General features: G+C 39.5%; 1 protein-coding gene across 1 annotated transcript; it reads right to left on the bottom strand.

Moving 5' to 3' along the window:
* Nucleotides 1-2119: 2119 nt before the first annotated feature.
* FGF4 (fibroblast growth factor 4) lies at nucleotides 2120-13087 on the bottom strand. Its single transcript, XM_014066893.2, has 3 exons — nucleotides 12778-13087; nucleotides 9034-9137; nucleotides 2120-2356 (listed from the first exon to the last, which is right to left on the bottom strand). The coding sequence occupies exons 1-3, from the start codon at nucleotides 13085-13087 to the stop codon at nucleotides 2180-2182; spliced, it is 591 nt and encodes a 196-aa protein (XP_013922368.1). The 3' UTR covers nucleotides 2120-2179.
* Between the last annotated feature and the right edge of the window lie 4569 nt (nucleotides 13088-17656).

Raw genomic sequence — 17656 nt, forward strand, 5'->3', positions numbered from 1 at the left:
TAAAGTCAATATGATTACTGCAGAGTGAACTGCTACTGGGACGTGCTCAGCAGGAATCTTTATGGCAGAGGCATGACTAGTGGGACAGGACTTCTACCATAGACAAGCACTTATTTTGCAGTCCATGGTTGAAACCACTGAATTACAATGATGGGGTTACCCACTTTAAAAAAAACAGGTTTATTAAACTCCCCAATAGGTTTAACATTTTTTTCATATTTAAAAAGCAACCTCCATTTTTTTAAAGGCTAAATAGTTTATTCCTCTGCAAACCTCAGTAGCCATACATGTGTTTAATCTGCCCCCAACCCCAGTTGGAAAAAAATGACCTTCAACTGGTGAAGTGATTCTGTACTGCAGAATTGCATCATAAACTGGTTTTTGATATTGTGTAGCATTTATGGGAACCATTTTTTAAAGACTGGCTAACCCATTTTAAAGGAAGGTTGACAAAATCAGAATACGGCGTCCAGGATTTGTTCACTGCAATGCGTGAAGCAGGAAAACTTTGTCTTGTTCCTATCTGAGGAAAAACTCATGAGAACATGAGCATTCCTGATTCAACATGCATAGTTTTAAAAAAAGCGTGGGGGCATAGATGAAATCACCTTGTTTGCTAGTCAGTTCAAAAAGCCAAATTTGAACAGCACTTCTGAAAAAACAGTCGCTTACAACTATGTAGAAATCTGGCCTGAAAGAAAGATATTTTCAAGTGTTACTAAAATCATTCATTTGGTAATTCTTGACTTATGACTAGCAACCATTCAAGAGTTTTAACGGCACTGAAAAAGTGACTTAGGACTACTTTTTGAACATTGCAGCATCCCTACACAGTCATGCGATTGTAATTCAGGTACTTGATAACCAACATGCATTTACAGCAGTTGAAGCATCCTGGGGTCATGTGTTTGCCAGTTGTGACTTTCCCAGCTGCCTTCCCTCAAGCAACATCAGTGAGAGAAACTGGATTCACTTAATGTGTGATTTACTTAATGACTGTGGCAAAAGAAGAAAGGTTGTAAAATCAGACACAGTCATATGATGGCTCACTTAGTAATGAATGGAAGTTCTAACAATGGAAGTTGTAGTGCCAACTGGGGTTGTCAGTCCAGACTACCTGTAATATCACTCCATTTAAAAGATGGTTTGTGGTCTTGTAACACAAAGGTTCTTCATTGTAACCTATTCCAAAATGTGAGTGGCTGAAAGAAGAAAATGACCACATTGTACCTAAGCCAAACAATGAGCAAAAGTGTCCAGATATTGTTTTGTACTACTAACATGGCAATCCTCATTCTCACAATGCTGAGAATTTAAGTCTAGAACTTGAAAAGTCTAGAACTTGAAAAGAACTAGAGGGCAATTCACTATGAATTCCTGCCATGCAACCTCCAGAGATTTTCAATGGGATTTACTCCTACTTTGCTGGTGGATTCTACTCTACAGGCACCAGAGGGATTGAATGCAGGAAAGTTCAGAGTTCAACTGTGGCAGAGCTAAAAAGAGCATTGCAGGGCGTACATCAATGCTACAGTTTCTGTAGCAGAAGTAAATTGACACCATTTCTATGAACTAACCATGCTGCACAAAAGGAGGTCAGAGATGCTGTACGTTCCTATAAGCTGGCATCAGAACTGAGGAAGATTTGTCTAGCTTCTTTTGTAAGGGCTAAAACGTTTGCTGGCAGTCATAACTGGTTAAAAACAATGTGTATATTTAAAAAAAAAACAATTTAATGTCCACTAACAAACATTGTACAATGCACAGAACAGTGCAAAGCATATAGGAATCAGATTTCACATTTTAAAAAGTCATAATAGCAGCACACCTGTGATAACTTAGCCCAAAACAAAGATAAGATTAAATAAACCACAATGCAAGAGCCTTCTTCTGTTACATGGTGTAATGAATAGCTTAGGTTGGAGGTTTGGTTTTGTAGAAGGTTGTTCTTTCTTTCATTTCTTTTCTTTTAGGAATTTTTTTTAAAAAAAATGATCAGAACTATAAATAACTTTCTGGCAATATATACAGACATCAATAATTTAAATATGTTACATCTACTCTTGCATAAAACTCTCAAAGAAAAAGTGCACCATAGATTTCACCCCTCCCTCTTCCATTCTCCCAATTGGGCCTTGCCTTTTCCTTCTGCCCTGAGGTAGCTCTGAAGTGATAGTTCTCAAATCCTGGGAAGAAAATGTGTCACTGTCATGGTGGGAGACACTTTATTGCCTTTCTTGGTTCTTCCATTTTTGCTCAGGGCCATGTACATCCCAGGATAGGTCTGGGACTCATAGGCGTTGTAGTTGTTTGGCAGCAGAATCTCTTTGAATTTACACTCATCACCAAAATGGCTCTGAAATGAGAGTGGAGAAGGAAGGGAAGAGGATAGTGAGAGTAAGGGAAAAGTTAGATATTAAAAAATGTCTCTGTGAACATATACATGGAAAATATACCTGAGCACTTGCCTTCTTTTTTGTTCTTTTTTTCAACTTTGCCATGCAACTCAAACTTCATAAAGTCTTTCAGATGATCTTACCCCATTCTAGTTCCTTCCAGTTTACAGTCTATAATTTTCATGTTCTCAGAAAATGTAGTCCAACACTTATGGAAGACATTGAATTGGAGAAGGTGGAGGTAGACAAAACTACGATCAACATTTACCAGTATCTGAGGACTTTGTTAAATGGAAAAATCGAATTTCAATGATAGAATATTTGCCAAAAAGGCCATAGTGAAATCTTGCTTTCATCAATAAGTTAAAGATAGATCTTGTCTAATCAAGGAAAGCAATAGTATGTAGGTTGGTCAATCATCAGATTTGGTAATTTGATTTAGGAAAGCTTCCTATGTAAATGATGATATGTATATATGTATGTATGTATGTACATATACATATACATATACATATACATATACATATACATATACATATACATATACATATACATATACATATACATATACATATACATATACATATACATATACATATACATATACATATACATATACATATACATATACATATACATATACATATACATATACATATACATATACATATACATATACCACATTGGTTCCATTCCATTGTTCCTCTAAATTCTCACTGTTCACAATTTTCACACCTATCTCACTTTTATCTTTCTAAATATGCCCAGGTATTTATCATACAAGATTTTATTTTTTCCCCAGAAATATACTTTTCTAATTATGCAGGTCAGTCTCCCACAGAAATGATTGTCTGTTTTACTCAAATTATGATTATTAGCTGGATCAATGAAGGTTAGTTTCATTTTTGTTCATTCCTATATAGATTTCATTTTTTTTAAATGTATATATTGCCCAAGCATATACACAAAAATGCATATTGAAGTTGGTATAAATTTGAACTTTCCTTTTTAAATGCATCCTTCTTATATTTTGTTTCAACCAAGACCTACATTTTAGTAAGTGTGGAAAAAATGAGTTCAGAGAAACAATTACTGTATATTTCAAATCACACAAGAGCAGCAGGCACAGGTTATGTCAATTCTCATAAAAATTGACAAAGATCAATTGCTCAAACATACAGGTAGTCCTCAACTTATAACAGTACATTTAATGACCATTCAAAGTTACAACGGCACTGAAAAAAGTGACTTATGACCATTTTTCACACTTAACAGCTGTTGCAGTGTTCCCATGATCATGTGTTCAAAATTCAGACCCGTGGCAACTGACTCATATTTATGACAGTTGCAGTGTCCTGGGGTCATGTGATCAGTTTTTGAAACCTTCTGACAAGCAAAGTCAATGAAGAAGCCAGATTCACTTAACAACCATGTTACCTAATTGTTAACCTAATTGTTAACCATGTTAACAATTGTTAGAGATTCATTTAATAACTGTGGCAGGATTGTAAAATGGGGCAAAATACACTTAACAACTGTTCCCCCTAGCAACAGAAATTTTGGGCTCCACTATGGTTGTAAGTCGAGGACTACATGTACTTATCTTTCTGCCTGTTCCTTGATCTGGAATAATAAAAATAAGAGAAGTCCAAAACTGTTAACTTAAGCCAAGTTCAGCACTACGTCTTCCTTTTGGGATTAACAGCAGCATTATTTTTTGAAGCAGAATTTCCCCGTGGCGACGTCATCACCGCGCGTCATCACCGCCGCGACAACCGCGTGGCAACAGAAGGGCGCTTTAAAACGGCGCCACGGCAGAAAGCCGATTTCAATTAAGGTAAGGGTTAGGATTAGGTTTAGGGGTTTGTTTTAGGGTTTGTTTTAGGGTTTGTTTTAGGGTTTGTTTTAGGGTTAGGTTTAGGGTTAGGTTTAGGGTTAGGTTTAGGTTTAGGGTTAGGGTTAGGTTTAGGGTTAGGTTTAGGGTTAGGTTTAGGGTACTGAGTGGTTGGGAATGCGCGGATTTGCCCTCCGCGATTATGTCATCGCGGTAGGGTCGCATTTTTCCTTAGCGCTTCGAACGGCGCGAATTAGTCTTCACGCTTATGTCTCCGCGGATAAGGGCTTGGCGGATTTGTGGTGGAACCGAATTTCCCAGCCAAATTTTATGCTTGTCTAGACATTCCACACATGGCAATGCCTTAGATTGAGGAGACTCTCCTAAAATCTTGAAGCAGCCCAATAACACACTGCAATACACACACCCCAAATAATTATTATCTCCTCTCTTATTTCTGATTGTGGATAAACCGTTCACATCATATTTTGAATAACATTTCAAAATAGTTTTATGAATGGATTTCCCAGGTTTCAGGGCCTAAATATGGTGAATCCCAAAACATGTACAGTACACCTTTATTACCTGATTTCCATTCTAATTAGTGCTCAAGGTAACCTAATCTGTTCACACCTTATAGCTTCTTTCTCTTTCCCTCCTTCATTTTCCCTTCTGTCAATTTGATTTGCTTTAAAAATTGTTGGCAATTCTACTGTTTTAGTGGCTTCCCAACTTTTAAAGCTGGCATGTGCCTGAAGCTCCCAACACTATGTTAAGATACAATGTAGAATGAAAATTAAAGCTCAAAGATAAATACATTGAAAATGCTTTTTATTAATTGAGATTACATATATTCAATAAAAAATTTAAAACACAGAATGTCTATGAAATCTACTCTACAAGGATCAGTGTAGGGAGACACATCTTCTAGGGTAGAACCCATCCCTCTTTTAGAAGTAGGATTCCCCCCCCCCTCTTTTAAAACTAAACTCAGAGAATTGACTGTTTTAAGAGTGTAAATGCATATACTTTCTATACAGGGGAAAGTCTCCTCTTACACAGAGAGCAGTAAAGCCCTCAGATATTTCCAAGCATGGAAAATCTTCAGGCAGCTGCCTTAAAAATGAAGGGGGAGGGACACAACTTTATGTTATATTAAGGATGATTTGAAAAAGACAAGGGACCTTCTCTCCCCCCCTCCCCCGGCCGAGTGCTACATTTTCTCCAAGAATATTATGGGGAGCTACTTGCTGGAACAAGAAGTTCTTTTTTCTCTCTTTTAAAAATGTGATTTTATTAAACAAATTTATAAAACAGGACTAAACTTCAATAGGAACTAAAATTAAGTAAGAAGGGAAAGAAACAAATGAAAGAAAAAAAGAAAGTGCAAAAAAGTAGAAGAAAAATAGAAAAGAAACCAAAATAAAATATTTAAAAAGTGGTTTCCAATCCTTATGAGAGTTGTAACTACAATTCTACATTTACCTCTTTCTCTAAAGTTACACTATGACACTTTACTTTCTGTAATCTAGAGCTACCTCTTTCTCTAAAATTACAGCATGATGTTTTACTTTGTATAATCTAATCTAGTTAATTATCAAAATCATAGATTGTAAATTCATTTTTTTGTTTTATGCTAAAATCTATAAGGAGTTTCCAGATACCAATATTGCCTTCAAATTGGTAAATTTGGCCATCTTAGCAAATTCTTTCAGCTTCATCAACTATTCCTAATATGGTTGTATTACCAAACATTTCCATAAGATTATTTTTTCTAAATAATTCTCAACTTGCCTCATCTTGCTTTCTTTTTCTGCCTTTTCTCTTTCTCCCATTTTTATCTTCACTCTTCCTCCCTTCTTTTTTCTTCTCCCCTAATAGCCTTACCTCCTCTGCAGAATATTTAAAATTTGAAAAATGAAAGAACATTTATTTGTAAGAAATAAGTATCAGTAGAGCTGTGCTCTAGCACTTCAGGAGGAAAGAACCAAATCTTACAAGACTCCAATAAAAATGGACAAAAAAGGGATTTATAAAGTGATTGCTTGCTTGCCAAAAGAAGAACAATGGTTATGTTACCAGTACTTTTCACATATGTCAATGCTGCCTTATATACATGAATAATAAAAGACAATCTTTTTATACAGTACAGAAATGTGCTTATTCTGGCTGGAAATTCAGGCAATATAAAGTAACTATCCATGATTCTATATGCCATAAGTAAGCTTTTGGATATGGATGTACCACTATAAACTCAAATGGTTGATGAGGACAATTGGAAAGTTTCTTGGTCCAGCCCCTGCCCATGGCAGCTATCTTCATATTATCCCAGACAAATGGCCTTGAGCCTTTGCCTTGAAAACCTGTAATGGTACATCACCTATGACTTCATGAGGCGAGCTGTCCCATTGTTAATAGCACTTGCCACCAAGAAATTCCTCCATATTCCATGTTTGGCTATCTTTTTGTAAAGCTTGGATTCTATGGAGAATAAATCCATTTCTCCTATACCTTGCCTGTCGAGTATTAAAATACTGCTATCATTTCTCCCTATATTTTTCTCTTCTCCAGTTAAATGTATCCATTTCCTTTAACTGTTTTTCATAGGTTTTAGCCACTTTGTTGCTCCTCTCTGCAATATTCTCCAATTCCTTGGTATTTTTCTTGTGTTGTTGTGACTACATCTGAGCACAATATCTCAGGGGTGGGATGTCTCGTGCAGCAGGGAGCAGAAATATCATTTCCCGTTATCTCAGTACTACACTTCTGCTGCATTGCATTGGCTCTTTTGGCAGTTGTAACATATTGCTGGCTGATGTTTAACTTGTGGTCTACCAGGATGATCAGATTCATCCTACCAAGCCAAGTACCACCAGGGATTATTTTTTTTACTTGTGCCACTTGGTTTTTCTGAGTGCACAAATTACATTTATCATAACTGAACTGCATACTGCTGAATGTTCTTTCCCCATTTACAGAAGAAAGCAGACTCAAGCAAAGAAAACAGCAATGTTGTTTAAGGATCAGGCATGGCAAATCAGTCATGATCACTCACCTATTCTGAAAGAATCTGATTATTCTTATATTATTTTGAAAATTATCAAAGGTCAAATAAGCTTCTCCAAGGACAATTAGCAGAGCTACAAGAAGGAATAGTATTATGGGTCTGCTACGCTGCTTTCTTTTGCTTCCTGCATAAAGGAAACCTAACGCATTGAGAAGCAGGTATTTGCCATTATTTAATTAATGAGTTACAATCCAAAATATCACAACCAAAAGACTTGGCTTTGGCTTGAGGAGACAGTGTAAGAAAATAAGGCAAACCATTATTGTCTACCACCTTTGGAAACATTCTTTAATCGCCTGTATTTCAGATTGTTAGTTTGCTTGGAATGCAGTCCAATGACTATTTATACTGACCCCTAAATAAAAGTTATCTACATAAATGACACTGGACAAAGGATGTCTCTTTCGATTAGCTATTTAAGAAATGATAGGTATATTGAAAATGCAGAAGGAAAATGATCATTGGTGGCAACTGATATAAGTAAAGGAAAGTCCAAAGTCTTAAATTATTGGAATGTATAATGCCTTTTACACCCTTAAGATTTAGCCTTGCTTCCTTTTAGGCAAGTGAATAAGAAAACACTCTTTCTTTGGCAAAAATCTCTCCCTACATCAGCTCATATCAACAGAAGGACTATAATAGAAAGGCAGCTGGAAATGACCAAAGGGGGAAAAAAAGGACTTGTGTTATTTTTAGGAACTAAATAGGCTACAAGAATTGAAATGGCTCTCCAACATTTTTGCTCCAGATTTACAGATTCAGACAAATTCAGTAGAGAATTAAAAAAAAAAACTAAAGTAAGACCCTCACAGCTAAACTGTCCTTTGCTTCCACTAGACAGTGCATGAATATATCCATATGTAATTAGTCCTTGAGTTTTGTTATAAATTAAACTACTTTGCTTTTTTGTCGCAGTGACAATTTGCTAAAATCCAGAAAGGATGTCTTATAAAGCTTTATGTAGCAAAAAAAAAGTTGAATTGCCGAAAATACAAAGCCCATCTAACTTGTTTTGGCGAGAATCTTTGCGGGGTCTGAAGGGCATCCAAATTCTTGTGGTCCGTCCAGACCTCGAAGGGTATCCCTCCCCCTTCTAGTAAAAAACTAATTTTATTAGTTTACCATTTTATTTCTAGTCCCTCAAAACTTTGTCATAAAGTTGTAACTTTAAATTGAATAAAGGGGGGGGGAGTATTCTGTTATAAAACACACAAAATAACCATTCCATTTGTTTTGGGACTACAACTCTCAAACTTCTGAACCAGCACAGCCAGTGGCAAAGTCTAGGTACGTTGGAAGATTGTAAAAAATTACAAGAGTTGAATATCTCAGAGTAATATGCTATCTTACACTTTGCAAGCCTATGTGTACACAATCTGCAAGCCTTTGATTTCCCAAATTAGGTAATTGCAGTACATGGAAATATATGTGTATTTTAAACAGAATTTTCTGGATTATTAGATAATCTGAATTTTCTGCTACAAATCCAAAAATGTTTTAATCATAAACTACCTTTTACTTCCTACAGCTGTTTGTAATGTCCACATCTGGGACAATCAGAGAATTGTCCTCTTAATGTGCTTAACAAGCATATATATTTAATCTATCTACTAAAAGCCTGTAATATTAAAACACTTGTCTTTCTAGTAGTGACAACTGTGTTCCTTAAAAGAACAATTGATATTTTAAAGGTGATTAAAAATCTTTAGCTGAAAATCTTTATAACTGCTACTTACAGATCCATAGAGTTTGCCTTTGCTGTTCATTGCTACAAAAAGTCCACTTTTAACACCAAAAAGGCTAACCACTCCTCGTTCCACTGGAGAGATTTCCAGCAAACCTTTAAGAGAAGAAGAATGCATTAGAAACAAACCAGGATATGGATATAGGATTACATGCAATCATAAATCATTTGAATAAAGAATATCCTACTAATTCTATTACTCTTTAAGATATGTCAGTAGAACCATACCAGTAGGGCTACTCTTGTGGCACGCAACAGCTACTCAAAAGTTCAGGAATGTGTATCTTGTATTATGGCATGTAGACAGCTATATTAGGAAGTAAACATCAAACTATTAAGATTCAGAAAAGTTCCACTGAGCTTCAGGTTACTCTAGAACAGAAATGGGCAATCTCCACTTTTTGGGTTGAACCATCCAGCCCCAACTGCAAGTCTGCTCCAAAATTGTTGCCAGTCTCATAAATTGTTCTTTTTCACCAATCTTTTCAAAACTTCCCTGTAGAAGAGGATTGGTTCACTCAAACATAGAATAAATGGTTGAAGTATTGAAAGCCTTGTTTCCCGTCAGTTTAAGACTTCTTGCAGTTGCTACCCAAGTTGCCATCTTGCCAACTTACCACCTGTAGAAAGTCTTTTTTATCCCCTCAATACTGTGGGTATTGGATGTTGAAGAATATGTAACTGATATACAACTAACACTGAAACTTGAGACTAAATGTCACTTGTGGTGGTAAGAGCAAGGACCTTCCATGATATTGGCTCAGTTCTAGTGAAATTAACACAATGAAAGCAATGACCACTTCTGAATAATCAAACCTTCCATTTTCTTTGCCATTGTCAACCATCTCCTACCCTCTTGTCTTGGGCAGCTGTTCTCACTGACCTGATTCTTACATTGTACTAACAGGGCAAGCCCATTTTAGTATGGGTGTAATGGGTGGGATAAAGATGTACAGAACTGAGCTACTAATTTAGCTGGAATCCACATTTTGCTATTTCCATGATATTGCAATTCTGAGGGGAAGAATTTCCAGTTTTTCTTTTATTATTAACTACATTCCACATATTTTATGTTTCCTTACTACTACATGTGCTTCCCCACTTCACAACAATGAGAAACCCTGTCATGATTTTTGATATGTAGTAGGTATGTGTGCAAAGAAGCAATCTGGAGGCTAGAAAAACACTGTTATACATTCCTGTCAGAATTGCCTAATCAGGCTTTATTTAGTGAACCACAACTGGCTGGTTCAAGCATGCTGACTTTAAACCATGATTTGCAAACCACCACTAAGTGGGTACACACATTGCATTGAGACATAACATACCCCGCCTAACAAAATGAATGAATTTAGCCAACTCATAGTTCCATAGAGAATTAAGACCTATGAACAGACCCACTGCAAATGTGATCACTGATTCCGTCCCCCCACTTCCCAAAAATACGAGTGATTTGCATTGACTTGAACAAGCTACTTTCCATAGACAATATTCCCATATGATAACCCATCCCTACACAGAACAGCAGCTGGCCCTGCTCAGGATATGCCCATAACCTATTGCTCTACAGGCCCTTGCCTCATTAAAGTTACAGAGCGCACAGTCATGAGGTTGGCTGTTACCATGATAGCCCTCCCTTTGCCTCTGTCAATTAGCTTTTAATGGGGTTTAATTATTCCTGCCACCTTAATTTTTTAAAATAATTTTAAAGAAACTTTTAGTTAAATTTTTTTTAGTGTTGACATTTTAATTTCTGTAGATTGTTTAATATTACGATGCTTTATTTTACACCATCCAGAATCCCTCTTTGAGGGAGATGGGTGGGCTCAGAAATGTGATAATAAATAAATAAATAAATAAATAAATAAATAAATAAATAAATAAATAAAATCTAGTTTAACTCCTTAGCATGTTCATTAATAACTCTTCTAGCCCAACTCAGCCAATGGATTGCCTGACTGCTATTATTTCTTTTTTAGAAGGTGCTTAAAAGCAGCCACATAGGAGCAACTGCAAATGACTTGTGCTGCCCTGACTAGTAACAAGGGATGCTGGAGGCTTGACAGCTTGCAAAATGCTTCAGGTCTTCCTTCTGCTGTGATTGAAGATCTAGCAGAGATCTCCCCCCCCCCGCCCCACCTCACCCAGCTTAAAATAAGTATCTGGCATGTTTTAGGACACATGAAATGTTTGTCATGGTGCAGTCTTTAACCCCTCCTCCCTGCCCTATTGTTTCAGTTGGGTGTTAGTTAGAATTAGAGCTATGGGGCCATGGGGTTAAGTCACGAACAGATGCTTTTAGACTATCCGAGCTCCTCGACAGAAGCGGGATGGGATCTTGAATCCCAAATTAACTACTCTGTCAGCCTGTGGCAAAAGCAGGGTGGGACTTAAGGGTAGCTGCTCCCCATAACTCTAACCTAAGCTAGGCTGTTAAGGAAAAAGGTCTAATTTTGTTTAGAAAGTCAAAAGAAGTTTGACTTTCTAAAGGGTTTGACTCAAACCCCCATAACTTTAACCTTAGACTGTTGAGCGTGGACCTCACCCTTTTCCTAAGAGGTCTGTAAGGAGGTAGGCATAACCGCACCAGCATGCCTACCATCCCTGTCCTACTGTCCCCTTTTATTCGTACCCATTTCCTGTGTTCATGTCCATGTTTATACTTATACCTGTTATCTCGTACATGTTTGACAAACAAACAAACAAACAAACAAACAAACAAATAAGTAAATCGTGCTTTAAATTGACTAAGCTCAGGTCAGAGGGAATTTCTGGGGGCCAATTTTTAATTACAGAGGGAGCAGCTAAGTAACTCTGCTTCTGTTCCTGGACTAAATTGCACAAGGTGCAAGCCAGTGCAGTCAAATCGCCCAATATAAAACGTGGGAATTTCACTTTCAAAGATTATGCCACACTCCTTGCACAACACTCACAGCTCACTCTACGGTAGATAGTTGCTACTGTATTCCAGTTTTCCCTGGGCAGTCAGGAGGACCAATAATGTTTTTAGACATGAAGTGCGTCGCGTCTCTTATTTATTCCGGAGAGACCGCGAGAGAAATCCCTTCACTCCTTTCAGATGGAATCCCATCCCTTCCCACCCTAGGAAAATAGCGGGGAAAAGCATCACGCAAGACCCTCGGCTTGATCCTCGTCTGTCTGACTTCCGCCGACTTACCTGGGAGCTCAACACGAGCCAATAATGCGCGAAGAGAAAACGCATCTGGCCTTTTCGGCTTTCTCCGAGGGGCGCCTTCTCGTTTCGTCTACCTGGGGGATGCCCAGTTTAACCCTTTCGTTCCCCTGCCCCCAGCCGAGGCTGCTTTTCTACAGGTCCTTAAACCCCTCTGCCTTCGAAGCTCTTTTGGCTTTGACCGTCGACGCTGATTGCCTGAAGCGGGGAAGGGGAGAGGTTTGGCGCCTTGCCCTGAAAAGTGGGCGCGGGGAGCTTACCTCCTCCGCGAGGCGTTGCCCCAGAAGACGGACAGGCTCGATCGTTCCGCTCCCCGAGAGCCTCCCGTCCGCCGCGGCCAGAAGTTCACCTTCCCGGGGAGTACAGGAGTAACCTAAACCCTCGGGCCGTTCACACGCACCCACTTTCCCCCGCCTTAGGATCCCACGCACTTCTGGGGGGGTGGGCGCTCGCTGGCAGGCTGGCTGGCTGTTCCCCTTCTGGGGTGTCTCAGCCGAGCGGATCCAGGTGGGGCAGAGGCGGCGGGGCGCAACCACTACTTACTGTATCGGTTTTCGTCGTGGATCCCGTTGATCCGGCTGTCCGGCAGGACCTGGATGTGAAAGCCGATGCCGACGTTGCAATAGAGGCGCCGCAGCCTCTTGATGCCCAGCAGATAGTCCCCGTCCCGGCTGAGCAAATTCCTCTCCCCGGCAGGCAGCCTGGCCATGGAGCGCGAGAAAAGAGTCTCCCAGCGCCACTCCAGGGTCTCGTTGTGCTGCTGAGCGAAGACGGGCATGCAGCGGCCCGCCAGCCAGGGCGACAGCAGTCCCAGGAGCAAGGCTGGCCAGCAGGCCGGACAGGGACCAGTCATCCTCAGAGAACGCGGGCGGCACACGTGGTTCCAGGGGAGGCAAGCGGCTAAAAATACACCTCTCCGGGCGAAACTCCTGCCCCAGGCTTAGATCCCAAGAGCGGGGTGGGATGGGGGTGGGGGTGGGGGTGAAGGCAAACCAACAAATATATGTATGTATATATGTATGTATATGTACGTTATATATACATATATACATACACTATATTTATTATACACGAAATATATATATGTATATATTTCGTAGATGGGAGGGGGCGAGCAAGTAACTCAGCACCCCGTGGAACTGGAGAGCCGCTGCTTAGATCGCATGGAAGAGGAATCCGGTGCGCAACCGGTGGGCCGGGCTGGCAGCAAAGATCGACTCCGCAGCAGCTTCTTCTGAACTTGATCTCCGCTTCTGTCAAGTGGGGACCTTCTCTGCGCGCTCACTCATGGCCCTTCTCCCCCCACCCCCCGAAACCACGACACTTATATATCCAGCCGGCCTTGATACCTATTACATCACCACCTATGGCTGCCTACAAGCGAGGGGAACTGGACGCGAAATGATCACCCCGAGATGGTCCATCACAACCAATTGGGTCTTAGAAGTGTTTGGAGGGGTGGGGAGGAGGAGAGAATATATGTCAACTTTAAAAAGAAAAAAGAAAAAAAACACACGAGTCTTCCGTCAGGGATAATCGAGAAACTTTCACCTTTGGTGCTCAGGACATGCGACCCTTAACTGGGGTATTTTTCCCCCTTTCGGTTTTGCAAGCGTGTGCAAATGCTACCAATTTAACATACTCACAAACAGACATATCAAAGAATGCCCAACACGCTTCTCCCCCTCCATCCTCCTCCTCCTCCCCTCAACAATGTCTCGCTTTGTGAAAAACGCAGGAATTTAAGATTTGGCTTTTTCCAAGGAACATGCTTTAGAGTTTGCAAAGAAAGGGGGTGAAATCCTTTGCGATAGGCCAACATAGCTAATGCATGAGAAAGTGAAGGCATTTTTTTTTTAATTTAAAAAAAATGCAAAAAAAAGTAAAAAAGATTTTTTTTAAAAAAAATGGCCAGGTCAAAAATGTAAAAACCAACATTTCCAAAGTGCTCTGCGCTCAGACAAAATAAAAGGTACATCTCAACAGGAGCTTTAACCAGTTGGAAAGATAGGAAAGAGGAGAATCTGTCTTTCAATCAAAATGAAACAAGCCCCCCCAAAAATGCACTGAGGAGTTGTTAAAAGTGCTAAGGAGTGCCGAATTCTCCAGCGATTCATTGGAATGGGGTCTTAAAGATACTTTTGGTATCTGATAGTTTTAAGTTACCCCAGCGTTTCTAACAGTATCAGACTGACAGCCCATGGAGAAGCTCTTCTCTGGTTACATATATGCTCCACGGAGTCATATCTCTCTTTCTCTCTCTCTCCCTCTCTCTCTCTCTCTCTCCCTCCCTCCCTCTCTCCCTCCCCCCTCCCTCCCTCCCTCCCTCTCTCTCTCTTGTGCATGTGTATATAAATATTTTTTCACAATTTACTAAGGCTGCATATTAGTCTTCTCATCATTCCTATCACCCATCTTCTCCCACTAATGACTGCATGACTGTAACTTTGTTGCTAGTATCCTTATAATTTATATTGATTGTTTCCTGGTTGCTTATTTGTACCCTGTGACATTAAGTGTTGTACCTTATGATTCTTGACGAATGTATCTTCTCTTTTTATGTACACTAAGAGCATATACACCAAAGACAAATTCTTTGTGTGTCCAGTTACACTTGGCCAATAAAGAATTCTATTCTATTCTATTCTATATAGAATATCTATACTATTCCTGCTGCAGGAGCCCAAGCCCCTTTTCTCTTCTCTTTGGGAGTTTTTCCTTTACGTGAAAATGAAGAACTTATACATATATCTCACAGCTCATTCTGCTCCTATGGAATTCATCCCTAGAATAGGAAAAATGTCCATCAGGAACCAATCAATGGATCTATCCTTTAGCATTTTTAATTCTCACTCCTTGAAACAAAGCAGAGGAAGTCATGTAAATAACTCTGTAGGTTTACTTGAAAGTAAAGCCCTGGGTTTTTTTTAATAGCTTACAAACCCATAACCCCCCCCCCCAATTAACCCTAGTGGAAAGAAAAGAAGTAAAATAATTCCAGGCCATCTAACAGGACTGTTATAAAGACAACTGATTGAATTCTCTCTGTGTGAAACTCTCTCACAAATCTCCTTTCTGTGATAATGGATTTGTTTTCCCAATATATTAAAGTTCACATAAGAGGTGGATGGAAATTTGCTCTGTTGGGCTCATTCTGTAAATTGGTTCATTCATGGAAATTCAATTTTTTTTCTACCAGTTCTGTGGGCATGGCTTGGTGGGTGTGGCAGGGGAAGAATATTGTAAAATCTCCATTCCCACCCCACTCTGGGGCCAGTCAGAGGTGGTAATTGCCAGTTCTCCAAACTACTCAAAATTTCCGCTACTGGTTCTCCAGAACCTGTCAGAACCTGCTGAATTTCACCCCTGGTTCAAAGTTACAATGGCACTGGAAGAAGCAACTTATGACCTTTTTTTATACTTATGACCATTGCAGCATCTCCATGGTCACATGATCAAGATTCAGATCCTTGGCAACTAGTTCATATTTATGATGGTTGCAGTGTCTTGGGGGTGGTGGTATTACATGATCCATTTTTGCGACCTTCTGATCAGCAAAGTCGATGGGGAATCCCACATTCACTTAACCACCATGTTACCGACTTAACAAAAGCAATGGTTCATTTAGCCACTGTGCCTAGAAGAGTTGTAAAATGGGGCAAAGCTTACTTAGCAAATGTTTCGCTTAGCAACATAAATTTTGGACTCAAATTAGGGTCATAAGTCAAGGACTAGCTGTAATTAATACAATTTGTTAGTGCAAAAAGATACAGGACTACCTGTATTGAGTTGTCCCCAGCAGTCTCAGAGCCAGTTACAGAAATCTTCATCACCATCAGCAACTCTTGACCAACCTTGTACAGGGCGGGGCATAACCTTTTCCTAGGGGGTCAAAGCAAGATCGACAGCAGTTTACAACTTCCGCGACACCTCATTTTAAAGCCCATAAAAAACTGAATTGAATGAGCTATTAAATGTTAAATTTGTTTCGGTTGAAACTTTGAGAATGAATTTGGAAACTGTGTTGAAAAATCTGGAAAATCGAACGGAACTGTTTGAAGATTTGTTGTGTTCTTATCCACCTCGTTTGAATGCTGTTCGAAGGGCTAATGGTGGTCATACTGACTATTAAATCGTGTCAATAAACTCAGTTTTTGATGGGCTTTCGAATGGTGTATGAATTATTTGTGTTGTTATTACAAGTGTTGCTGTGACCCCCTAGGAAAAGGTTATGCCCCGCCCTGTAAGTCTCAAAAGAAGCTAATAGAATCAAACCAAGTGCTGTAGACTAGACTGTAGGGAGTTTAACAAACATCCCAGAAGAAAAGCAACCGATCATTTCTGGGCTCTTGCCAGAAAAAGTACAGAGGCGGACATGCCTGCCTATGAAGTCACCAGGAGTTGATCTGCTTCCAAGCCCAGGTGTTGATGTACGCACACATTGACTTTATTACATAAAGGTCAGGAGGTCCACCTGCTGAAGAATGCCAAAACAGTCCAGGATGATCCCTGTGAGAGGAAAGCACACAACCTTTTAGGTTTCATCCCTTTTAGTGGAACGAGGTTCCCTGCTGCTCCAGCACTGAGGTGAGAAGGAATAAGGGGATTGCCCTGAGTCAGGTGCCACTTCACCTAAGTGTGAAAATCTCTGACTTTTGCTAAAATCTCAGCATCTCGCTTACTCTCGTATTCACATCAGCTTTCCTTTCTGTTTTTTAAAAAAGAGAGCTGAGCTGTATGAAGGGCTTATCTGGTCCAGAATCTCGCTCCAACAGCCAATCAGCTACTGGAAGAACTATACAGTCATCTGGATTGGGAATCTCATCCTTCAGGTATTTGTCTAATCCCACTCTAAAGCATCTTAACTGGTGGCCACTATTACATCCTGAAATAGCAAATTTTTATCTTTGTGCAGGTTGGAAGAGGCTGCTTCCTGTCTCTCCTGAATCCTTTGCTTGTTTTGCATCATCAGATCTTTGTAGATCCTAGAGTTTTGAAATACAGAACAAGTATTGTCTTTACATGATTTCATGTACCCACTATTGTGTCTCCCTTCACTTTTGCCCCAGAAGTGTTAGAGACTTTCCCTTTCTTCAAGTATCTTTAGGGAACCAGGACAATACTGTTATCTTTTCATAGAAAACTTTTCAACAACCATGTCATACACGGGATTTACCCTGTTGGGAATCTACAACATCACTTTTAAAAATTAACTGAGAAAAACCTGTACAACAGCCAGAAACCTAATAATAATAATAAAAAGAAGAAGAATAAAGAAAAACATGCACAACAACCAAAGTGTATGGAATTGTTATCCAAGCCATGTTGAATCCCTCTGCCATTTTCAATTTCTTTCCTGCACTAGCATCATCTTTAACTTATGCTGTGATGATGGGCAGCAGTTTAGCTGTTTGGTTAAAAA

The sequence above is a fragment of the Thamnophis sirtalis genome, unplaced genomic scaffold (assembly GCF_051295495.1).
Source record: "Thamnophis sirtalis isolate CommonGarterSnake01/CBP01778 unplaced genomic scaffold, rThaSir2_p1.2 scaffold_1, whole genome shotgun sequence".
Taxonomy (NCBI): Eukaryota; Metazoa; Chordata; class Lepidosauria; order Squamata; family Natricidae; genus Thamnophis; species Thamnophis sirtalis.